At 47.5% G+C, this 25,723-nt stretch overlaps 1 protein-coding gene across 2 annotated transcripts in view; it reads right to left on the bottom strand.

The window, feature by feature from the left end:
* Positions 1-1,047: 1,047 nt before the first annotated feature.
* Positions 1,048-25,723, bottom strand: part of LOC108160228 (ataxin-2 homolog) — a 35,888-nt gene continuing 11,212 nt past the window's right edge. The window contains exons 4-7 of one of the 2 annotated variants that reach the window (XM_017294081.2): positions 6,276-6,460; positions 4,594-4,822; positions 4,237-4,329; positions 1,048-1,929 (exon numbers count right to left, since the gene is read on the bottom strand). In XM_017294081.2, the coding sequence (XP_017149570.1) occupies positions 1,407-1,929; positions 4,237-4,329; positions 4,594-4,822; positions 6,276-6,460 (1,030 nt within the window). In that variant the 3' untranslated portion in view covers positions 1,048-1,406. The remainder of the gene's footprint in view (positions 1,930-4,236; positions 4,330-4,593; positions 4,823-6,275; positions 6,461-25,723) is intronic. The other variant, XM_017294082.2, reaches the window with a different exon arrangement.

Here is a 25,723-nt window from a genome sequence, read left to right on the forward strand (position 1 = left end):
GCGCTTTTCGTATTTTTGCGTTTGGTGTTAATCGCTGGAACTCCCATCCGTTCCCCTTTATCCACACGCCATGTCCCGCTTTGTGCCGCTTGCGGCGACCTCGCAGGCCTGACGATGCCAACAAAATTTACGCTAGATTAAGCAGGATCGTGCCGTGGGAGTATGTGTGTGTGTTTGGTCAAAAGACGCATGGCTGTGCTGTGGAGTGTGAGAAAGAAAAACAATTTGGGGTTTTTGTGGCATTTTTCAACGATTTTTTGGGTTCTTTTATTTCATGTTTAGTTTACTTCACCCCACACATTACAGAAAGGACTTTAAGTTAGTGTGTGTTGCGTTTGGTGTGTAGTGTATACTGTGTAGCGTGTGAATTGTACTCGTGCAGGATGTGTCGGGATGTGTTTGACAGGGGCCCGGCAGGACACACCCACTAATCGCAGCCCACTAATCGCACAGCAGCTACAAGTTAGTCGTAATTTAACATATCATTATGGGGTAGCTCTACCTACTATTTGTTTGAAACGCGAATTGTTCAGAAATCGAAATCAGATCGAATCGAAGTTCAGTATTCAGTATTCAGTTGGATATTCGTGTTTTCCGAAAATGCGCGTCAAATTTATTTTGTCACCGTAGCGTTCCGTTGCGAATTTACACAGATATATGCACTGGCCGCATATATCCAGTAAATACAGACTCATACATGTACACCTATATATATTATCTCTTTATTTAATAGTTTACTTGAGTGGGTGTGATGGGGGGAGGGGCCTACGGCTAACACATGCTAGAAATGCACTCAAAATTTCGTATTTACAGTTCGATAGTGGGCTGAGTTCGCCATAGATTGGTACACTTCACAGTGTATGTTGGGGGTACATATCATAATAAATATCAATCGGAGAACTGGGTATATCTGGAATTATCCTCTTATCCCCTGTGAAGCGTACGCTAGCTTCGGTCCTAACCGAAGTCTCTTCTACAGATTTGTATCTTTGAAGTTTTTTATTTTAACATTTTCTTTCGTTTTTCATTTTTGAATACGTATGTTAATACTTTCAATGGGTTTATGTGTATGTATAATTGCATGTATCTAGAATTCGTAATACCTACTCTGCGCATTTCCTTATGCTTAAAAAAAAAAATTCAACACATTCAAGTACAACAAACATCTTATCAGCTAAATGCCGCTTACAGAGTACAGTTACAATTACAATTACAGAATACGGATTACAGTTACAGTTACAGATTAGCAAGTACGAATTAAATTATTCATTTAGGAGCAGAGCTTTAGTTCCGTACAAATAAATACCTTTGGGTTAACACGAGTGAACGAACGCGTGAACGAACGAATCGATCAAAACTAACTAATCAACTAATTCCCTCGGGGCACCGAAGACCGATTCGTTCGGTTACAGATGCGCCAATATATCGATCTGATCGAGTGCACTGGCCTGGCCAGGTGATTGGGATTGGGTCTGGGTCTGGCCGTGCGTCGTCTTTCCAGCCGAGTGCCTTTGGGAGTGCAGGTGGGGGCTGCCGCTGTCTGCCTGCGATATGGTCACAATGGTCACCAGATCCTTGCCCTTCGTTGCTGTGGATGTGGATGTCGCCGTTGTGGTTGTGGATGTCGGTGTGCCATCCCGCTCTATTTCCACAATGGCCGACGTGAGTAACGTGTTCGACTGCAGTGTCGTGTAGTTCGTCAGTTGCTCGGCCAGCGACGGCTCCGGCAGATGGAGGTCCTCGTTGGCCAGCAGCCTACCCGACGGCGCCGTCTCAATGTTCCGCTCGCCGCCCACAAAGCTGGCGGGTGTAGCGTTGCGCGACCGGTAGCTAGGCGGAAGACTGTACTCGGATCCGCCCATGCTGCTGCTGATGGTGCCACCAGCGCCTCCCCCACCCATGCCGGAACGTAGTGTGGTCAGTGGGGCCCTGGAAGTAAGTGAATCAAATGCATAAATTATTTACACAGCATGAGCCAGTATGAGCCAAAGTCAATGCGGTATTGTTTGCCCCTTTTGCATAAGAAGATGTCAAATATGTTAACCAAATGCACAAATTTGCATGCATGAAAGGAAACCATGACCAGAGACTGAGCACTGAGCTCTGTCTATCTCTGACTGCACAGGACGGCAAAGGACGAAACCTATTCAAATATCAGTCTCTATCCTATCTCACAATCTCAAAATACTCTTCCTATACTATATATGTAGTAAATTCTATCATCTTTGTCAATTTAAATAACAAAAGGCCGCTGTGGCAATTGTTGCCATGTGCCACGTGGCATACCCGAGTACAAGTGGGCATTGGGTGTCTGTCTGTCTGTCTGGCAAACCCAAATCACAGCAGACACTTAACACTTCAGTCGCCAGGGTACAAAAGTCAACACTCATACGCTCATCTGCACATAATGGCCCCCCTCCCCACCCATCACGGCATCCAACTAAAGCTGGCTTATAGACCTGTACGGACTATATACAGATGTAGCTAAAGGTGGGCGTGACTTTGGAATATCTCAAAAATTCTAAAAACTTGCACAAATTGTATGAGACGCAATTTGAAGTATGTAAAAAGGCATTTAATTGTTCCGACAAAGGAGCAACGCAAGGAGCAAGAAATAAAGGAAACAGGAAAATAAGTCATTTGCATGGGAGTTGTGTTACGGTACTGTGTGTGGGTCCTCTGTCTATCTATCTATCTATCTATACCATTTTTCTACTGTGCCACAATATTCGTGGCTACCATTCACTGGTCCAAGTCCTGGTCCTAGTCTATTCAAGTCCCTGCTGTGATGTGCTGTGAATAACAGGCAATTTTCGCAGCACTTTCGGCCCGCCTGCCTCTTTGTTTGTTTAATTGACTTGGCCAAGAGCCTAGCTCCAATTTCTGTACTATTCTGCACTGAGCTTTTGGTCCTGATCCCTGGGACATGTCCTGGCTGGCTGCTTGTTATGCAGAAGAGACCGAGAAGAAGCTCTTCAAATGTGCGCGCGTGTGTGTAAATATTTTGCAAAATTTACCCGGAAATTCTTTCTGCTGAGCAACATCATTTGAATAACCAGCCGGAGATAGAGAGAGGCTGACAGATACCCAGACGGATGGACGAACACGCACTTGGGAGGCCGCCTAAAAGTATGCTGTGATTTCTTGCCACACACTGCATAAGTTTTGCTTTTCGACATACTTCCTGTGCCTGCTCCTGCCTCCTCCTCACTTCCACATCCGCTTCCTTCCTGTGGCATTGCGGGAAAACTCCCCAAAAGATGTAGTTGTTGCTTTGTTGACTTTCCATTTGCATTACGCACATAACACACTATAAATATTCAAGTGCTACACGCACTCCTCTATCCACTATCCACTACACTCTCTCACCGCTCTCTAAATTAATTTGTCATGAATATGTTTAAATTTGGCAATTGCTTTGCAGACTACTTTCAACGATTATTTGCATAAGAAATTCTAACAAAATGAAGCTTCGGAATCTGCTCCTTCCGTTTTGTGTTTGGCCACAATTTGCAGGCCATAAAAAGTACATTTCTCTCATTAGACGCCGTCATTATGCGTTACAGGTGAAAATTATCCACCCCCCAGTCCATGCCAGTCCTTCGTCCTTTCAATTGGCTCCCCCAAATGGCTTCTGCTTTCCTGGGAGCGGGGGATGGTGGAGGAAGGATGTCTTCTGTATCGAGTGCTTGTGGATTCTCATCGGTTGGAGGACTTATTTGTTCAATTAGTTTCCAAATCAATTGCCGAATGTTTGCTTCCATCATCAGACAAGCCGCCGATTCAAGTCAACCGTTTTACGCAGCAGAAAAAACAAAAACTTTTTATCCTGCTACCCCCGCCACCCGCGAGCGCCAGCACTCCCACTCCACTGAAGGAGGAGCCCCTGGAAAAGCGATGTGTCAATGTTGACACCCTCGAAAACCGCACAAAGCCAAAGCCAAACCGCGGCCGTCGATGCCAAGCGCTTTTGCTGATGCTGAGGCAGCAGCAGCAGCAGAGCCACCCCCGTATCTTGTCCTGGGACCCACATCACACAGATCCCCTGGCAACCCTGCTCTTCCTCGTTTCTCCTTTCTCTGGCCTGGAAAACATTTTGTGGTTTGGCAGGCGCCAAACTTTGCAAATAACTCACGAATGGAAGCAGAAATGGCTGGCAATGGCAATGGGGATGTGGCAGAGGCAGGGGACAGCGAGCAAGGGCATGAAGCGTAACGCGGAAGCGGAAGTACTTACCTCAGCAGGCTGCCCGCATGAGATCGATATGTGGGCGGTGGCGAATTTCCACGCACCACCCCGTTCTGACGATCGCGGTCCAACAGCAAAAGTCTGCGAAAAGCGGAAAAGAGAGAACGGATTGAGAATGGTTCTGCTTAATGCCACGCGACAGGAAAAAGGCGGTCCGTCCTGGCATAGGTACTCGCACTCGCACTCGCACTCGCAGTCGCAGTTCTTTTGGCCAGTCCACAATTATGCATAATGCAATTAATTGCGCCAGGACATGCGACTGGCAGCCACCACAGACCAGAGCACATTCGGGCCACAACTGCTGCCTGTCCTCCCTTTTCCCACACCCTCTCGCACGCTACTCACCTCAAACGGTACTCCTGCATGCTGGCCTGGTAGGAGGGGGGCGGCGGCCGGTGCTGGAACTCGGGGTAGAGCAAGCCGTGCGGAGCCCCGCCTCCGCGGCTGCACGGTCGTCGTCCGCAGCGGCCCAGATCCACGCTGGTTCCCAGGCCCAGTCCCAGGCAGCTCTGACCGCCGGGCGCCGTCAGCCGCCAGGCGGCACCACTCACCGTCACTAGCACAATGCCAACTCCTGCGTTGGAATGGAGGGAGAGAATAGGAAAAAATAGTTAATTTTAGAGTTTGCTCGAGTGCCGCCCCACAAATGGCTAAATGGACGGTTAGCTGGTTTCAACCAATGGACTCTACCATCTCCTGTCTCATATTTCCATTTAGCTGCAGATTTAATTAGCCTTGGTCCGAATGGGCGTGGCCGCAATTACCGACTCACTTAGACAGATCCCAACTCCAACCTGCAGCCTAATCAAAGTGGCCGCCAGGCAGGCAGTTGACTTTCACTTTCATTTCTGTTGTTTTCTTTTCTTTTGGGCCAGGTCAGGACAGGGCGGACGTGGAGGTGGAAGTGTCGGTGGAGCCAACGGAGCATGTCATGATGGCAAATTTGAACCCAGGATAGCTATACGATTTTATTAGCGGAAATTGTCATGAGCTGTTCACAATTTTGTAGGCCTCGTTGTGACATCTTTGCCAGAGAGACCAGAGACATCGTCCCATAATAATCATCATCATCTTTGTCATGATGGGGGCTCTCTCTCTCTCTCTCTCTCTCTCTCTCTCTCTCTCTCTCTCTCTCTCTCTCTCTCTCTCTCTATCGCTATTACGAGTATGTGGCTCTCCTCCCTCGATATACATAAATGTAGTATGTAGTGCTCGCACGAGCAGCAATGGCAGTACCAGTGGCAGATTTGCTGACTGGTTGGCTTGATTGCCATTAAATTATGTAAAAACTTTCGGGTAATTGCCGCCGAAAATGGCGCAATGTCACGCTCCGAGAGCGCAAAACTACGAGCAACTACGACGCGGCGGCGGCGGCGGCGGCGGCGGCAATTGATTAAAGACGTCGCATACATACACAGATACACATACTGGCACATGCACTTGGCCCCGTCTGTCTGTCTGTCTGTGGGGTTATGTAAGGTGAGCAGCAGCATGAATGATTCATGAATGAGTCGAAAGTTGTTGTCGTCAGAATCTCCTACAACGAGAATGGCATGGAATGAATGGGACTCCCCTCCCCACCTGTTGATCTCCACAAATAAGGGCACCTGGTGGCACCTAGTTCGTGGTAAGTCCATCTCCATCTCCGTCCCAGACAATGCAACTAAATGCTTTGCCAATATTGACACATGGACACACAGGGTTGGCTGTCTCTCTGTCTGTCTGCATGGTCGCAGATTTGTTTGTTCTGCGAACTGGGTCAGTTGCACAGACAGTCATAGATACACAGATACAGGTACCTCTTAGGCGGCAGAAGAAAGAAAGAAACGGACAGCGGACATTGAACATTGGAGTAATTGGAGTAAAAATTGCAACAATTGCGAACAAGAGACCTTTTCATTCGGTCCGAAGTCATCTAAACATCAGCGGACATCAAAAGGCGGTCGCTGGCTTTAATGCCCTTATTATTCCCCTCCTCCCTTCCCAACCCTCCCCTCCCCCATAACGATTATGTAATGTCTACTTACCAATCATTAACAGGGCGGCGGTGAGGTGCGAATTGGGGGGACCAGCCAGACCGGTGGCACCCAGAGCTGCACCGCCCAAAGCGCAGGCGACGCCGCCCAGGGCCACGACGGCGATGAGGGCACGCAGCGGAGGTCCTGCGAACCACTGGCCGCAACATCCCTTCCCGGAGCGCTCCGAGGGAGATCTGCAAACAGAGAGAATTGTAGAGTTAGTGCACAAGATTCGCAGCTGGCAAATGTAAGAATGCTGGACAGGGAAAAGGAAAATGGGAATTTTTATTGCGCAGGTGGGCGGAACGGAGGACAAAGGACGGGACAGATGTTTTGCCTCGTCGTCCGTGCAAATTGGCAAAAAGGCAAAGTCTCGTGTTTGTTCTCGTTCCCGTCCTTGTCGTCTTGTTGCCTTGTAGCTGGTCGCTGGTGTCTGGTCTTTCCCCGCCATTGTCGTGCCACACAAAAGCGCAGCGAGTGTGCAATTGTTGTAATTTGATGATTTATGAGCCAAAAGACCAAAAATTTGCGCACTGCCCGCCAACACTAAACAACGTAAGGGAGCAGGCAGGCAGTCGGATGAGGAGGAGGAACCACAAAAGGACCAGGACCCGAAAACCAGTTCCGACTGGAAAAGTCGAGAGAAAGGAGACAACCAGACGACGTAAAGTATTTTCTGCGGAGAAAGGACAATTTATGCGGCACAGACGAGGACAGGAGCGGGGCGTCGTGGAAGAAGAAGAAGGAGTCTGAGGACGTGTGTGCGTAAATTCATTAGGATCCTGGGGCATCACAGCAGCATCTTCTGTCGTGGAAGATGAACCCCTTTTGTGGAGAAGTTCAAGGAGTCGGGGACTGAAGAGGGGATGCGGGATGCTTGCCAAACAATTAGAGGAGGAAATATTTATAGGCGGGCACCCAGGACCCAGGGAACCCCGGACCCAGGGGGTCCTTCTGGCGCTTTTGTTGTTTCGAGTGTCATCGAAGCAATTTCACAAAAAGATGATAAATTGTTGGAAAATTACGTGCACACACACACACACTCAAACTCTTATAGTATTCATGGATGGATTCATGTATTTTCGTACTAGAGATAAAAGGCAAAGAGCACGGCAGGAAATTTATGTTTAATAATTTGATGCTGTTCTCGCTCGGAAAAGGATTTCCATTTCCATTCCGGATTTATACTTCTTTTATGGCATGCCATTAAAAGACAACATCTACTCCGGGACAAGAGAGAAAGCCCATCCCAGCCATAGGGAGGCTAGTGCCCCCAGGGGAGGAGGAGTGTCTTTGACACTGCCCTTTGTTGTTGCTGCTGCTGCGGCATGATTGTGTTTCAGCAGTTGTCATGTCATGATAAATTTGGATCTTTCTAGCTCGTCATCGCTCAGACACGCCGCTCTCAGAGTTACTCCGAGTCCTACTCCGACACGGAAATGAGCGCGCAGAAACTGAACGAAAAGGTAAGACCTGCTGCTGCTTTTTTTGTGTGAAGTTTCCGATGAAATGATGCCATAATATTCCCAGATTCTCAGTCTCAGATTGGAGGCCCCGTGCTGCGACAAAGTTCAGCAAGAACTCTGGAATCTCTAAATTAGATCTCTGTGGGGCAGAGAGATCAAAAAAGGCTGCCAACAAGCAGACGATTGATTGGTAACAAATTAAACGCTCAGCGGAGAGAAACAGTAATAACCCAAATCAGAGGAATCCCCATTACCATTTTTTCTATTTCCATTTCCATATGCAGGTCTCATCGGATCTCTCGTAGAAGACTGCATTGAGCAAACATTGTGCGAGCTGCGCACTTGTTTTTCGGATCGCCATATGTCATATGTAATCCATGAATCCACGAGTAGTACGAGGCTATATACGATTACATTTGATATCCACATCATGAACTGAACTTCTTACTGACATGCAATCACTCAGAAAAACTCAATGTTGAATAATAAACTCAGCCTCGTGCTGGCCAACGCCTCGCTCCGATCATTTTTACACACTCACTCACTTACTAAAATCACTAAGGGGACCGTTTTGCACGCACACATATGAATTGCGCTGCTGCGCTGCGTTTTACGCACACGAAGTCGAGCCGAAGCCACACACACCCGAATCACCCGACACGAAACCCAAAGAGAGGGAGAGTTTGAGCAATTTAAAATCAGCAGCGATCGTTTGTGCTCGACGCAAAGAGAGTTTATTCGGGGGCGTTTCATGCATTTCATTGCACGTTCTTGCAATCACCCAAAGCCGTTCTCTGATCCACATCTAGTATGTATACATATGTATGTAGCATCTGGCTGTGACTGTAAATGTGGCAATGTATTTATCTGTCTGTTCCAAGTAGCTCAGGGGCGGGCAGTCGTACATATATCGAAGGCTTAGAAGGCCTGAGCCTTCAGTCACTCATGCACTCAATCATTCACTCACTCATTCAAGCAATTATTCAATCAGCCTCAGCCGTAATTAATTTTCATTTATTAATTGCCGCCAACATTGACACAGTTTCTGTTTCGGTTCGTGTATTTACTTGCATGCCCAATGCCTCACCGCCGTTTACTTATCGAATGGAAAATTAACTTTCATTTTTGCAGAGTTTTCATTTAAATGGTGGCACTTCCGCTCCCCCATCTCCCTCTTCTTCTTCACTTCTCCTACAGTGCGTTAAGCATTGCCGGCAGCTGTCAGATTGACATTTGCATGCGAGTCAACAATTTCCAATTGATTAAGCAATTTGCAGCAGTTCCACAAAAGACAACACGAGAGCACGCAAGCAGATAGCAGTGGATAGCGGTGGGATGGAGCGAGGGGAAATGGCAGCTTCAGCGCCCAACGACAAAGGCCCGATGCTTCATTACTCAGATTCATTTTGGCCTTTTATCAGGAGAGCAGAGTCTGCCTGCCACACATCCGGGACAAAAGCAGGGCAGGAAGGGCATCCCATAGTGCGTGTGACAGCAGCTACAGCATACGCCATACGCTATAGTCATTCGATCAGTCTAACAGTCGAATAGGAAAAGCCCCCCTCTCGTACTCTCGTACATTGCGTATATAATGTCTTTAAAACAGACAGACAGGCAAAGTCGTAAAGGCGGGCGTAGCACCCGTGAACAAATTAGAAGGAAAGATGACGCCGCACGGGGACCTCTTTAAAGTTTAGAGGGGAAAATCTTATTTTATTTATACGCAATTCCCACACCCCCACGCCTCTATAGAAAAGCGGGTGGGAAACTTTAATTAAAAGCGTACGATGGTAACAATGAAAGCGAAATTCGTGTTCGGTTAAATGTACATATATGAATATTTGATAATTTATTTAATTCCCCCTCCCATTTCCCACCCCCCACTATCTTTCTCAGCGTTTCTCTCTTTTAGTTTCAGTTTCATTTGCCTTCTTTGCAGAGAGTTTTCCTTTCATTTTTTACTTATGTAATTAAATGAGGAAAATGAGGCAATCAGCGTGAGGAGGCGAGCAACAGAAAATAATTAGCTGCAAAAACATATTAATAAATGGTACATTTCCTCACAGTCCCACAGCGTGGTGGGGGAAGGGGAGTAAAGGAGATTTAGAGCAGAGGAAAACCCAAATACTGACTCTTTCTAAAGGCCTGGAACAGAAATGTTTCGCGATTTGGTTTGCCCCACTGACATGGCGAATTTTTTTGGCTTACAGCTGCAGCTGCTGGCTGGATGGATGGCTGGCTGGATGGATAGCTTGATGGATGGATGAACAAAACCCATTTTAAACTTTCAATCAAAGCACTGTCCCTGTATCTTCCATTCCTCCCATCTTGAACCCGATCCAAAAATAAAGGCATAATTACAGCGCGCTTTTCAACTTTTGCCGCTCATCTGTTCTCGGCTCTCGGTTCTCGGTTTTGTTTTGTTTCTGTTCTGATTTGTAATCGCAACTTCTCTTCTTTTCTGTTCTTCTATTGTTCAGCGGTCTTTTTTGTTGTTTTTGACCAGGGGGTTGGGGGCTGGTGTAGTGGCTGGTAGATATTTTGGCTAAAGTTTGGCCAAATCTTTTGGGCTGGGAAACTTTTCTAATTCCTTTCAGAGATCTATCTTTTGCCCTCTGGGAGAGGGGCGAGAGGTGCTATATTAAATTTCATGACACGGCGACATCTCTCGGCAGAAAGAAGGCTTTCGCCTTGTAGCTAGACTGTGGTGGTGCTGGTGGACTGTGTGTGTTTTAATATACACGGCACTCGTACTCGTTAAATGAAAACCAGTGGAAGGCAATAGAGAGATGGAGATGGTGATGGTGATCGGGTGTGGTGTGGGGGCAGTGGAGAACCTGACATTCACCCGACATTAAAATCGCAGTTGTTTTCTTGCCTCATGGCTCATATTCTCTCTGTCGCGTACTACGCTCGTATATAAAAATGAAAGCAAACAACAGTCTGCTTTGCCCGGGGACTGTCTCTGTCTCTGACAGACGTAAGAGACAAACTCACGATGTGGCCCCCTCCACGCCAGAAGAGTGCAGGAGAGCCCACTTCATAGGTGCTGCATGTACGAGAGAGAGCGGAGTATCGCGTCTCTCTCGCAGAACTTCTGACCTACTAACAGCAGAAGAAGACGTGGACACAGGCGGGAGGGGGGATCTTAACTTGGGCAACGTTTTTCCAGTTAACTGCGAGCGCTTTGACGCTTGAGTGATGCCAGAGCCAATGTCTAGTCTGCTGCCACCTTAAAGAGCCAGCCAGTCCGCTATTCCGCTAGTCCGCCAGCCGTTGGGCGTTGCTCGTACCTCCCAGCACATGACTTTGATATCGTCCAAAAACGGGGCCCCAGCTTCAGCTACAGCGTCAGACCCAAGTTGAGCTGTCAGTGGAGTTGTCGGAGCTGGAGCATGGAGCATGTCAGAAGGTGCTTGCTGGAGCAGCATTTCCTTCCTTCTACCCTCCACCCTCCTGCCGTTCTCTGGCTGTGGCAAAGTGAGCTTTTAATAGGAGTGTAAAAGATTATATGGGGGGAGGCGAGCTGTCTATTGACTACACTGAGCGGAAAACTCTGGCAAACGTCAGGGATCGGTGGGGTGTGTGGGGCTACAGACAAAGTTTTGGCAAACGTTTATTGCCAATTTCTGAATGCATAAAATGCAAGAGTTGCCAACAATTGACGCCCACACGCATGGCCCTGCCCTGTCCTACTGCCTCCTGCCACAGTGTGTCGCCCGCCTGCCCGTATATAGGGCAGCATGCCAAGTGTGTGGTGTGGCAGCAACAGCAGCAGACATACGGCAGCAGTAATATACTACCATATATATATATTTATGTATATATATATATAGAAACACCCACACAGATCGAGGTGGAGAAAGAGAGAAGGGGAACAAAAGGAGAGCTGCATAATGTGGCAGCAGGGAACAAGTGCCAAACATCGTGACGACAAATACAACGACAACGAGAAGGAGAACTGGAGTACCGACACTGCGTTCGAGTCTGAGGCATTTCTAATTTCAGATCCGTTTCTAATTTCTGGCTTTCATGTGGCACAGCCACACTCATCCAAAAAGGCAGCCAGCCAGCCAGAGAGGCTGCCAATGCAGCAATGGAGTCAGAGTCAGTCAGCATCCGGGTTGGCAATTACTTTTACATGTTGCCGCCGCAGTGGCAGTGGCACAGTGGCGGAGGCATCGACACGAGCAGCCAGACCCGCAGCCAGTATGGCGCGCCATGCACTGCACAGATACACGGATACATGACACGTACACATGCAACGCGCTTAAGTGGCTGCGTCATTAGGCTGCAAGAGAGCTGGTTGATGTTTCTGCTTCTGCTGTCGCAATGGCAGCATCTCCCATCCGAAGAGGCGATGGGATTGTGTCCTCTGTATCTGTATCTGTGTCGCGTATACGTATCCATAAATTAAATTCTTAAATTGCTCGTTAGATCATCATGAGGTTTGCTGCTCATTCATTCATGGCACCCCCGTCCCACAACCAAAAAAAAAGAACGAGGGGAAACGTTCTGATTTGAGGCTGCGACCGCAACTCTACATTTATCGATACTTAGTCAGTATGGCTCTCCTCCGGCAGACGGCACTGGCATTGAACGAAAAAGAGTGCGTGCGAGAGAGACAGAAAATCAGTCTGAACGTGTCGTCAGGCGCTCCGTAGCCACTGCAAATTGATTTGTTCTTTTGGTTTTAGTAATGATCCGATCTGATTCAGATGGGTAGACATGGTAGACATTCTCCATGAGCGGGCGTTTTTAATTTTCCCGTATCTTCAAAATTTTTGATGTTTTGAAATACCCTTGTAACAGTGGCATACCACAGAAGTCTGGATACAAAATGTCGTTGTACCCTCGACTCGAGCGCCGGAGCTCTGCTCTGGACGGTTCTCTCTCTGTTGGGTGTCTCCGTAGCGTCCAGTATGCTCCGTGCAACCGACGAGTACCGCGCACTACTTATAATCATGCCACCCAACAGTAGCTACAAAAGCAACAACTTTGTGTTGCGTTGGCTGCCACATAATGTAGGTCACTTCTGTTGCTGCCCCCCTCACTACCACTTCCACTCCCCCACCCCTTCTGCTGCTGCTGCTGAAACTGTAATCCAGCGATTTCCCTCGAATTCTATGCGCTTTTAATATCGCGCGGTGGCAACTTCAAGTGATTTTATTTAGCACCCAATATTCTACTCCTCCCTCCTTTCCTCCCGCTCCTTGTCTTTGTGATCTAAGGATCCAGGGTGGACAAAGTTATGGGCGACACTGTACGGCGGCGTCGCTTTGGGGGCCTTTAAAGTTATATTTTTATTACGAGCAGAAGAAGCAGAAGCTGTGATGCGGGCACTGGCACTCCGCGTATCTGCTTTCATCACCCAAGAGATGTTATCGCCGAATAGACTGTCATTAATTAGAATACATTAAGGGCCCCCCAAACACAGTCCGCTCTCCCCTTTCCATTTTCCCTTCGATACGTAAAAATCCGAGTTCTATGAATATATCGCAGTACAATTCTCGTTCAATAATCCCTTGTTATTGCACAGAGCCACGCAAAAACGAATATCTTAGGCATTTGTGAGAGGATCTATGCTCAGTATTGCGTTTCAAGAATGGATTTTGGGTTAGAGGGAGAGGAGAAGAGCTTTCCTTGCTTCGGCTCTCTCTCGCTACTGCTGTTGATTCCAAGCTTTGCGAAGTCTCTTCTCTCTTTGCACGCTCACTCAACAAAACGAGTACAGCAATGGAAAATAACGGAGGCTACCAAACGGAGGCTATGCCAACAGAGAGATCGTGGATCAGGAATCTGTATGTTTATCGCTTATTATCGTGTACACATTATCAATTAATAATTCGTTGCTTCAATTAGGCGCCACACAATTACATCCCTCCCTCATTCATTCAGATATTGGCAATCGGGGAAGGTGCTGCAGCCTGAACCCATTTGAACTCTGTTTGAACGTGAGAGAGTGAGAGAGAGCGACCGAGAGAGAGAGGGTTGAAGAGTACGCATACGTGTGCTCGTATTTGCCTTGACTAAACAAAAGAATTCCGCAATACTTGGCGATTGGCAGAGGGAGAGGTCATTACGCGGCTGTTTAATAAACATTTCTGGATCGGTGACCTCAGAGGTGGTGTTCTCCCTCCTCTCACCTCTCCCTCCCTCTGCCACTGCCTCTACTTTGTGGGGGGCTTCTGTTCATATATTTAATTGCTTTTGATGTGCCGTTTGATGTGGAAGTTTTATTTGATTATGACACCTGAATGACCTGCGGCCTGCGTATGCCTTCCGTAATGTGGCAAGGTGTGAAAAGTCCACCCACGGAGCAGCACAAACAGTGAGCGGGGGGACAGAGGAGGAAGTAAGGAGGCATGAGAGAAAACCTCTCTTCTGTTTATTTAAGCCATTTTAATTACCGATAAATGCTGAATGCTAAATGCTATATGCTAAAAGCAATTCAAGCCCTAGTTGGGAGGTAAATCCAAGGGAAACTCCAGATTCCAGAATGGCGTGAAATCAAAGAAAGTCTGGAATGAAAGTCAATAAGCGCCAAAAATCTCGAGCTATGCAAAAACTTGGTCCACGCCAAGCGTCGAGCAATTTATATTGGAATGTCTTGTACTCCCAAGGAATTCCATCGACACCCGTCATCCGGCCCCCTGCTCTTCGCAGTCGCGAAGGTCAACCGAAATGGCCAATAAAATGAAATTCCAGCGACATGGCCACCACCAGAGCCAATGCTAAAGCCAATAAAAATGCAACCCATTTGAAATCGATGACAAATCGAAGAAGCATCCAAGGGGATGAGAAGGCCGGAGTGGCAGGAGGGGCATTACAGCGGAAAGGAGGAAAGTTTTTGCAGTTTAGGGCGGGATTTTCATGGTTTTCTGCCCACTGCAAAAGCTGTGCGTAAGGACACAAGGCACTGAGAAGCTGAGAAATCTGCAGATCCCGTAACTTCGCGATGCTCTTGGATGCTCCCGGAACCACCTCCCCTTCATCCTGGAAGCCACACTTTGAGTGACTTCCAATTGAGTTTTCCCTTTGTTTTTCCGGCCAGAAGCAATTTTGAGGCGGCGGCAGATTTTGGGAGTTTGTTTTTACGACAACTCTCGTCCCGGACGGACGGACGAAAGTTTGCAAGCAAGCGAGGAAGCGAGAAAGCGAGGGGAGAAGGGATCACAGGAGGCGTTCTGCCATGTAAAGCGACCATTTCGTTTGGGTTTTTCTTTTTTTCCATTTTTTTTTTGCTTCTTTGGCTGGTCTTCGGAAATTGCTGCCATCGATAGCCCGTGTCCGTGTCCCCCACCGCTATTCTAGGTCCCCCACTTTTCCTGGTTCTGGCAGACGACACTTTTTGCAATTTATTTCCATTCTTTGGCTGCGATTTGCATAAGCGCCAGTCAGCGGCAGGGCCGTACCAGTTCAAAGGACTCTCAGACTCCGCCGCGGAGGAGAAGCATCCAAAAGGAACAGAGGAACAGATTAAGACAAATACAAATCAGTGCATAATTTTTCTATTAAACAATTTCGGGGGGCCAGACAGACGGAGAGAGAGTGGCGAGTAGGCACTGCCACCCGTGGAACGTGCCACCTGCCACCTGCCACCTGGATCCCAGGCCAGTCCGCACGGCTGATGCCGATTCTGTCGAGTCCGCTTGTCGGTCACGTGCCACCCATCTATAGGCACCGACTTTTGTCAGAGTTTTAGCTGAGAGACAGGCACGGACCATAGACACAGGACACGGGGACACGTTCCACTGTCACAGCTCGACTTTTCAATTTTGGCGCAGTTTATATTCAATTTTTGGTCACTTTAATTCGATGGCCAGCCCACCACCCCCCTCAACAGATTGAACACTAGAGTAGTCGTCGCACTATTGCCATAGTTTCTACCTCTCTATAGATCTCTCCTGCTCTCTCTCGTTCTCTATCCATCCATCCATTCCCTTGGCCATATGCAAATAGGTGCGAAAGTCGGGCTATAATGAAAAGCTACAACAGGCGGCGATTGAAATGAAATACACGGCAGAAATTAAATGAATACGTGGGACAAATGTTTCTGTTGCTGCTGTCTGCTGCTGGCTTTATATGTCATACATATTCAATAAAAGGCAAAAATGCAAATTTGCAAATTTCGAAAATGGAAAGTGATGGCAGAAACAGAAAAGCAGCATGCGACACAAACGCAAACAATCGAGAAGCGATTTTGAGTCTGTCTCTGTCTCTGACTCTGGATTTTGCCCCCCTGAGGGGCAAAAATAGAAAGAGACAGAGAGCGAGAGCATAACTTTTCATTTCAGGAATCATCATCATCAGCATTCATAACCACACACACACACACACACACAGATACAGAGACACACGACATGTATCTTGATACTCGAACACATGTTCGACTTAACTCCGAACATGGGGCCAGCATTTGAAGTCAGACATTGAGAAATATTGTACGCTCCGTAGATTGAAGCGTTTGGAGCCAGAGACATGGCTCTCAGAAACCGCCGTATGGATACCCTGTCAAGCACACTACATGCATTTTGTTGTTGCTTTCCCGGGCATTCTCTGTGGCATTTGTCTCTTGTGCGTCTCAAGCCGAGCTTCAATGTGCACGCGGTGTCATGTGGGAGCCATTCAGAGCAAGGATGAGTTTCAGTCCAAGGGAGAGCTGTGGATCAATCATGGGAGCTCCAATTATGTGACCCTCTGGCAGAGGTGTATGCAACACTCAACTGCGTGGCAAATTAAGGCGAATTAAAGGAAATGGGTGCGGAGGCGTTTACAGACCGTTTACAGTTGCCACCAAAGTTAGAAGACACTCGAGAGGTAGTCGGAGCTACGACAAGTGTTTGACTGATGCTCCAATATGCTCTATACGACTCCATCCATACTCGACTTGACTCGAGTCCATGGCCAGACTAATATTTGGCTTAAAAACCTGAGCAAATATCGCATCTGAGAGTCGATCCACAGATCGTCGGGTTGGCTGCTGTGCTCTCCTGGAGAGAACGATCTTTGAGTTCAATACCATGACCCTCCCCTCCCCACCCCTCTATCACCCAGCGCCATCCGTGTATGCACTCCAAAAGGTGGAGTGGGATATGATGGTGGCGGGTGGGGTGCTCATGCACATTCATAACTCGGCACGAAATAAATACAAAAAATTGTATACCGCATTGGGAGGGAGGGACGGAGAACTGTCGATGATATCAAATATCAAGTGCTGGCCATAAACAACTTGACCTTGGGCACGTAGCAGAACCCCCCACACCCCCCTGGTGCTGTGGCAGGGAGCTAGCTCCATCGATGGCTGCAACAGACGGAACTGAACCGAGCCGAGCAGACGACGAGTTAAGACGAGTCGAAACGCTCCGATCCAATGCTCATCGATTACCAATTCACGTTCACACGTTCACAGAGAGCGAGGGCTCCGTCTCCGTTTGTCCATGGCTAGAAATCCGCTTTGGTCATGCTCATAAATGTGGCTAATTTGCAGCGCAACTATGCCGCACAATGGTCTGTGTGTCGACTGTGTGCCGATTGGCGATGCTTCTAAAACACCTTGCCCCTGGCACGTTGCCGAACTGTTGGCTGATTGAAATGCTGCCTCTCTGGCTCTGGCGCTGGGGCTGACTTGGTTTGCTTTCGGTTCGGTTCGCTTTTGCTTTGGCTTTGGTATTGGATTGGATTGGTTTGGTTTCGTTTTGCTAGGATGGGGTGAGAGAGAAGTCAAAATTGTATCAAAAACGTGATTCAGCTAAAGTTTCTTTAACATTTTTTGTGTTGGCTTCCTCCACTCCGAACCGAACAATGCCCGAATGCCGAATTTTGCAATAGTATCTTTAAGTATTTTTGGCACGCAATTGGAGCGTCTGCCATTACCCCTTTGGTTCGCTTCCACTCTCTGGACAATTAATTTCAGGAATCGGTAGATCCCATTCAACGGAAATTGGATGCTGCTGCATCCCGAACGATGATGATGCCTCATTAGAGGCGGTCACTCGTTAAAAACAAAAATTCCCACAGCTGAAAGTGGGTTTTCCCGTAACAGGTACGATTCAGAGTACAATGACGAGTACGAGTACGAGTATTATATAGATTATTCGCTTCAACCATGTCACACACGAGACAGAGGCAGTAGAGGAGGGAGGTCAAAGGCCACATATAATTTTAATAGAATTTCCATAACGATGTATGTGCCACACAAGTGATGGGCCGATGTGGCGATGAGGCTTGGCTTGCAATAAAGCCAATTTACGCTCATCAAAACGAGGGGATCGGGGACCAAATTCATTTGAATGCCGCACCAATGACGGCGACTGACGACTGACGAAGGGGCGTGTGGTAACCCATCGAATCATATCCGAAAAGTGCATAATTTGCAGCCTCCCAGAGCATCCTAGGAATCCATAAAGCTCATGGCAGGCACAGCAATTACTTTGTCCCCGGTGTGGGGGTCGTTACATCTCTCCATGCCACTGCCCGTGGCACTGCTGCTCTGTTGTTCTTCTGCTGATGTGCAAACGAACTTAATTACGTAGATAAAACACGGGTAGCACAGGACAAGACAAGCCCAAGCAGCAAATAGATATCATAGAAGGCTGTTTCGACCGTCGAATACCCACTACACAGAATATGGTCAATATGGGTTTCGTCTCGGTTAGAGGTGGGGTACACCCAGCTTTGGGGGGTCCTTTCTGAACAATATCTTCAACAAGTGCACCAATACAGCATGGTCTATACTCATCTTGAGTATCGGGTATAAAAAGCTGGACTTGGATTGAGTGTCGAGCATGGAGCGGAGTGCAGCGAAGAGAACCCCAAGTAAAAAGCCATAAAAATGCGCATAAAGCGCACAAAGCTGATTGAGAGTTATACCCAGAGAGACGCACACATAGATTCAAGTATCTCTGATTCATGTGTGAGTGTGTGAGCGTTAAGGGACATCACGCCACAGCCAAAGAACATTAAAGGAAATTGACGCGGAAACGAAGCGAATAAAATCTACGCGAACTACTGCCAGAGCCACAGCAACAGCCAAGTAGTCCGGCCAACAAGCAGTTTCCAGCTATCACCAAACACACCCATACACACACACACAGCCAGACACACAGACACACTGATAAGAGTCTCTTCCATCGACAGCATCGACAGAAAAGTGCTTACTTCATTACGCATAATTTCCCTCTGAGCCTTTTTCTTCTTTTTTCGTTCTTCTTCTTCTTCGTTCAGTTACAACATTTTCATTTCATTTTCCATATCTTTCCCCCTACCAACAAACACACACACACGCCCTTCTCTCGGAATGACACACAGAAAATTGCCAAGAGAGTTGCTGCCACGCATCCTGAGAGGGGGGTGGAGGGGTGGCAGTGTCTTGCCCTTGTCCTTGCCCCTTATCGTTGCCACTAAATGAACTACGAGGCAATGGCCCTGAGATAAGATGAGGGTGTCGACTGTGTCCCGAGTCCAGTATCCGCTGTCCGCAGTGTCCAGATGTCTGCAGAAGTCCGGCCACATGCCACATGTTGTTTCGTTGGGCAAAAAATTATATGCTGATTGCAGTCGGCAGATAAGCGGAACGGAATTAAAGGAAAACCCAAAGAAATTATGACCATGCGGGCGATTTGGCTGCGTTTCTCTATCTCTAGCGTGCCGTGGTGTGGAGGGGAGCGGTGCGGAGGGGTAGAGGAGTGCAGGGCAGATACCCTAGAGATCTCATCGTCTGGCCTCACAGATCAGGGCTCTATTCTAAAGATATTTTCCATATTTTCGAAAAGATTTCCATTCCATATCCGTAGATTCGAGAAGTGAATATCCTAGAGGAAAGTGGCATTGGAAAAGGATCATTTGAGACTTCCATGGAATGGAAAACTGGAAGAAAGTATCCGGGGAACAAGTCATTTAGGTGATTCCGATGGCTCTTCTGATGAGAGACAGGCCAATCGACTGGCGGATACCCTCTAAGAGTCACCTTCGCTTCCTGCTGCTGCTAGAAAGGGAACCTAAACCCAAACCTAAACCACAGCTGTGCCAAAGATTTGCAAAAGTTGCATTGTAAAATGCAAAAATGGAGGGACCTCTTGGGGCAGGGGCAGGAGCAAGGCAGAGGCAGGAGCAGTTTCAAGGGGGATTTGGGGATGTAGCATCAGCGGCGTGTCTGCGTGTGAAAAGTGTGCGACGCAAGTGTGCGTTTAATAGCTCTGCGGCTGTCGGCTGTAGGTTGTCGACTGTCGGCTCTTGGCTAGCGGACCCTGTAGGGCCGGGGAGGTGAGCTGCCTCGAAAGGGGTAAGACCCAATCTTGGGGGCTCTTTAACTTGAAAAGTACACAAGACAAGACCCTGGCCGACACACATACACATGGGGCACAGCGGAGCAGAGAAGCGGCTGAGGAGATCGAGAGCCGGAGCTGGAGACGGAGAAAGTTTTCTCTACGTCTTGGCCGGGGCCTGGCTTTTGCGGCTAAGATGAGAGTTTTAGTTGTTGCTTTTGGATGTTGGTTTTGTTTTTGTTGTTGCTGTGGATGTTTCAGCTTCGGATTTGGCTTTGGCTTTGTCTCACTTCCACTTGTCTATCGCTGACTGTCTGTCGCTTGTTTCTTCTTCTTGGACTTTTTTGCCCATCGCCTCTGTCTGCGTCTTTTGTCTTCAGCTGTTTTGGGGCACGCTCTTTCTTGGGTTATTATAGCAAATTATTTGTTTTGACTTTTAGTTTTTGCCGTCAACTGAAAGTGGGAGTGGGAGTGAGAGGGGAAAAAGAAGGAGGAGGCATTGTTTGTGTGGTTTGTAGCAGTGTCCCAACTGCTGGTGTTGCTGCCGCTTCCCAGCTGCGTCAAATTACCGCCTCTGTCTTTGTCTTTGCCTTGCGTGCGGCTTCCCGCCTTTCTCTCTCTCTCTCTGGCTGTCATTTCTCATATCTGAGGAAATCTGCCTTTGGATTCCTCTTTCGTTCATCTTCAAGCTCCATTCTTCTCCATTAGTTTGTGGCTTACGGAAGGTGCTCTCGCTCTCTAATTAACCCCCCACCACCCCCCCCCCCTCCCATCTGCCCTTCAATCCCCCGGCAACATTTATAGTTGTCACTTGCCACAAATTTCCATTCGAGTGGCATGGCAATGACAAAACCCCTTCAGCGGAAAAAGGTAACATCACGCATACGCCGCGTTAATACAACCCCATCCCCCTCTCTCTGTGTGTGTGTGTGTACTTATGTAATTGCAAGAGTGAGGGGTAAGATAGAGATAGAGGGGGGTGGTATGGCCACAGCAGAAGAAAAACCATAAATTATGCATTTTATTTGCTCAAATCCTTGGCATCGTAAGAAAGGGTACGCTCCCAAGGATACGGATGCACAGATACCACACACATACATAAGCACAGATGCAGGTACAGATACACAGATAAATTTGTTAAGTGTTTTAATTAATTTACGAAAGGAGCGCATTTGTTGTTTCGACTTTAAAGTTGCGACGAAGCGGCAGAGCAGAATCCTTTGTCCTTCCCTCACACCCTCCCACCGAAAGCAAAACAACAAATAAATATAACAAGTAAACAGTGTAAATTTTGCCCCTACCCCTGCCCCATGTGGCAAGCAGATTTGCAGACAACGAACAAATAAGCTTTGGCAAAAACTTTGAAGCGTTGCAGAAGGGGGCAGCGGTGGCGCAGGAGAGCAACAAGAGGGGCAACAGAAAGAGCCACGAAACTGCAAAACTCATTGCACTTTAAATTGAAATCAGTGCAAAAGATACAAAAGGTTGCCGCAACCAGTCCATGCCCCGCAGTCCGTGCTTCCAGTCCTTGCCCCAACTCTGTAGCTGCCGCTGGCTGTGTGTGTTGCAAGTTGATTCTTTTTCCGGCTGCCCTTTTTTAGCGTGCGCGCATTTTGCGGTTGACAGTTGACACAGTGCTCTGTGGCAGAGTGGCAGTGGCAGTGGCAGTGGCAGAGTGGTATTGCCAGGAGGAGCTGCCACAGGAAAGGGTGCCAATGCTCCTGCCCCACTCTCTCCACTCTCCATTCCCCTACTATCCAGTGAGGAGTAGCAGCAGTGGCACTTGTCTGGCAATTGGTTTTTGGTAAATTTTGCACTGTTTAAGCTCTAAAATGCAGCCATTAAAATGTGCTTTCCTTTCCCCTTGTGGCCCCCCCGCATGCCTTCTGGCCACTTCTGTGTGTGTCCTCATTACGTTTGCGCATTTGCCATATTGGCTTTAAATATTTAAGCGCCTAGCATTTGTTGTAAACGTTAATTGAAGTCAAATACAACGTGACTCCCAAAATGCAGAGGCAGCGGGCAGTAGGCATGAGGCAGCTGGTAGGTGGAATGCCAGATGAAGCAGCGTATGCGGGGGCTCCCACTTCCACTCCCACTCTCAATCGCCCCATCATTATCATAGACGGAATCTACTAGACCATCGCTGACCATCGATCAAGAGATTTACGGAATCCAATAAACCACGCAACAAGCAACGAGAAAACAGACACAACTTTCACCCAAAAAAAAAAAACAGAAACTGGTTCGCCAAATATTACCTCATAGCAGCCGTAGCTGGAAGTCGTGAAAGATTCAAATAAATCGGAGATTCAGAGAGATTAACGGAGACACACAAAAGGTAATTAGAGAGAGAGAGAGAGAGAGAAAGGCGGCATGGGGATGTGGGATGACGGATTCTGCCTCGTTCTGTCTCTTCTAGAGAGAATGAGATGCGGGTCTGCTCACTGAGTCACTTCTATCGTGGAAAACGAATCAATCTGAACCCCTGCAAACCTCTTCCCCACTCCACACTCCACAATGCCAATCCCCAGTTCATTGCACAAAAGGCAAAGCCGCAAAAAAAATATAATTATGGTAAAAAAAGATACAGATAGACAGAGAGGGTGAGAGGCAGAACTGTATCCCCGCTTAGCCATAACATAAATTATGGACTTTTGTTTAAAACCGCAGCAGCAGCAGCCGCAGCCGCAGGAAAAATAAAGATTGAAAATCAAAGCTGGAAAAATCCGATCCACGGATACCCAGGGTTGGGCATCAAGAGTATGCGGATAGAGTTACTCCTGTGTTAATCTGCAGATGAGGCGGCAGTCACGTGTGTGTGTCATGGCATATCCTGGACACAGGGAGTGGCCTCTTCGATTGAGTATTTATGCGCTCATTTAAAAACCATCAACCCATCATGGGAATAATTGTATTGTGCTCCCCGTCTCCATTTGGCATTTGTTTGGGGCCTGGCTTTTGTGCGAAATTCAGAATTTGAATGTGAATTTGAATCTGAATCCACAATGAGCAGTTTTGCTGCTGGCTTTGTGTTGTTGCTGTTGCTGCCAGAGGCATTGAACTGTAATGGCCAGAACCGAAAAGCAAGCACACAAGACGGTAAAAAAAAAGGAAGAGGGGCACAGTTTCCCACTGCTCAAGGCCAGGCCCCAGCGAAGGCCCTAGCAGAGACGCTCATTTATAGCAGTTAAAAAGTTATTAAAACAATTATAGCCGCAATTAGTGGGGAGACTTAATGGCAGTGACACAATTACCGTGGCTCCGACCGCCAGACCTCATTCCTCATTCCTCCATTAGATTTTCGTGTCTTTTCGGGGCCACGTTCTGCTTAGTCTTTAGTCCAGTCGATGATTCGATTGAATCGAGTCAATCGAACGGGGCTATCATCCGATTGAATGGATCTCATTTTCGGGGTGACAATTTAATAAGCCAGAAGATTGGCTGCCACAGGTGCTGGCTGCCCTTCCTACGGCCACCCATCCCTCCATACCACAGTAGCAGCACCACCAACTCTCTCTCTGTGCGCCGCTGGATTTATCTTTGTGTCCGTGTATCTGTGTCTCCTGTCTGTCGGTCTGTGCACTCTTTCGAGATTCGTTTGGCAACTTGTTTTGCGACTCTAGTCTGTTTATTTTCTGCTACTTCTGTGGTTGCTGCTGCTGCCTCTTCTGTTGTTGCTGATGCATTTTGCCGGCGCATTTCAACTTGGCCCGAATGCATTCTTCATACAAACATAGATACGACACACAGACATGTGCATAGATGGAGGGGCATGGGGCAACGACAGGCAGTCGCAATTTGTTTGGGGAATGGGGCATGGAACTGGCTTCTGCCCGTCTTCCTTTCCTTGGACTGTTGCAAAATTTTGCTTTACTGGCTTTATTGACTATTGGCAAGTTCTGTCTTCAGGTCTCCCCTCCCCCTCCCCCTCTGCCCCTCCAGTGATTGCAGGGTATCCCCCGATTCATTTCCCCCCGATTGCTGCTGGCCGCTGTGTTTATTCTCTTACAAAAATAAATAAACCCAAGACATGGGCCCGAATCAGTGAAAGATTCCCCGGGCCAGCAGGACAGAGCAAAGCCGTGAGGCACCTTAAAACTGGAAAGTTGTTTGGTCAGTTTTACTACTTGCAACAGCCGCCACACAGTCACAGTCACAGCATTTAGTGTCGATTGTCGAGTGTCGGAGTGTTGCAGTATCGAGGTGTCGCGGAGACCTGGTTGTTTGGGTTTTCTTTGAGGGAAAACTTATGGAAAAATCACTCAATTTACCGGCAGCAGCAGCAGCAGCAGAATTGCAGCGAAATGTGTGTCACGTGCGGAGATGCGTGCCACAACATCCAAAACTGGATTCTGCCCCAAGAACCAAGATCGGAGAGCGTCTCCCTCTCTCTCTCTCTCTCTCTCTGCCTCCATGCCACTCTTTAGATGAATATCTCCAGCTCTGAGAGAGTCTCTCGCTGTGTTAGAGATTCAGAAACAGGCCTCGAGACCTCGAGGTTCTGTGCCACTCGAGTATTTTCTGGCTCTTTGTGGCTGCTTTTCCATTGGTTTTCGGTTTAAATCTGGTTTTTGTGTCTGTCTCTCTCTTCCCCTCTGATTTGTTGTTTTGTTGTTTTCTGCTTCGGCTTCTGATTGTTTCTTTTTTGGATTTGCATGAGGCTGCAAGTCGACACTGAAGTTGAATCATCGATATCTTGCAGATCCTTTTTTGCAGTGCAAAATTTCGTATCTTTTGGGAGTTTTTGGACGCTGGTAAACTGGTTTTTGGGCTGCGACTGGACACATTTCAGTGTCAGCCGCGTAATACGTCCGTTCAATCAGTTCAATTAGCTCGCCAGAGCGAAAGAAAGAAAGAAAAGGAGCCATAATTAATAAGACGTTGCCGGAATCCAAATGTTGTTTCGGCCAAATTGCTTTTGATTTATGCCTCAAGTCGGACATGGGGGCATAGAGTGGAGTGGTTTGGCTCTGGCTCTTAAAGCCAAATTTTTGACGAGCTGCAAGCGTTAACCTTAGGAGTTACACTCGCACAAAGATACAGAGATAAACAGATACAGATACAAAGATACAAAGGCAAAAGTGAAAGTAGCCGAAAAAAAGAAGAAGAAAATGAAGAAACTTGCACTCTGTCGATCTCTGTCTCTCTCCCAATCGCTGACGTATCCCTCTCTGTCTCTGTCTCTAAAGTGATTTTATTACCACTTTTGCTGCTTCTTTTGTCTCTGTTTCTGCTGTGCCTTTTGTTTTCGCTTTTGTTTTTGGATACCCTCTCAAAGGAGGGGTATCTCTGCACTGCAGAAAGAAGAGCGCTAGCCAAGGAAGGATCTTCTTTTTGCATACAAATTAAAACATAAACGATCCATGGGATCCATCCAGAAAACAAGCAAAAAAACAATTCAGAAATCCCACCAAACAATCTGCAAGATCTGCAAGAGTATCTTTGCCTTCGCGTTTCTTTCTTTGGTTTTAGCCAAGTTTCAAAAACAAAACAAAATTAAATGCTAAGAAACACAAAAAAAAAACTAAATCAAAAGGCTACAAAAAATGAATACAACGATTTATATGTAGTGGCGGGGCAACGTGAGTTTTGGCCTCACGTTTCCTCTTTATTGCCTCTGCGGCGGAGACGGATTCGTTGTTTCTGCTTTTTCATGCCCGCTTTTGTTGCCTGCTTTTCATTTGGAGCTCCGTTTGGGCCGTTTGGGCCGCTTGGTTGTTTT

Source organism: Drosophila miranda, chromosome 3 (genome assembly GCF_003369915.1).
Source record: "Drosophila miranda strain MSH22 chromosome 3, D.miranda_PacBio2.1, whole genome shotgun sequence".
NCBI classification, from domain to species: Eukaryota; Metazoa; Arthropoda; class Insecta; order Diptera; family Drosophilidae; genus Drosophila; species Drosophila miranda.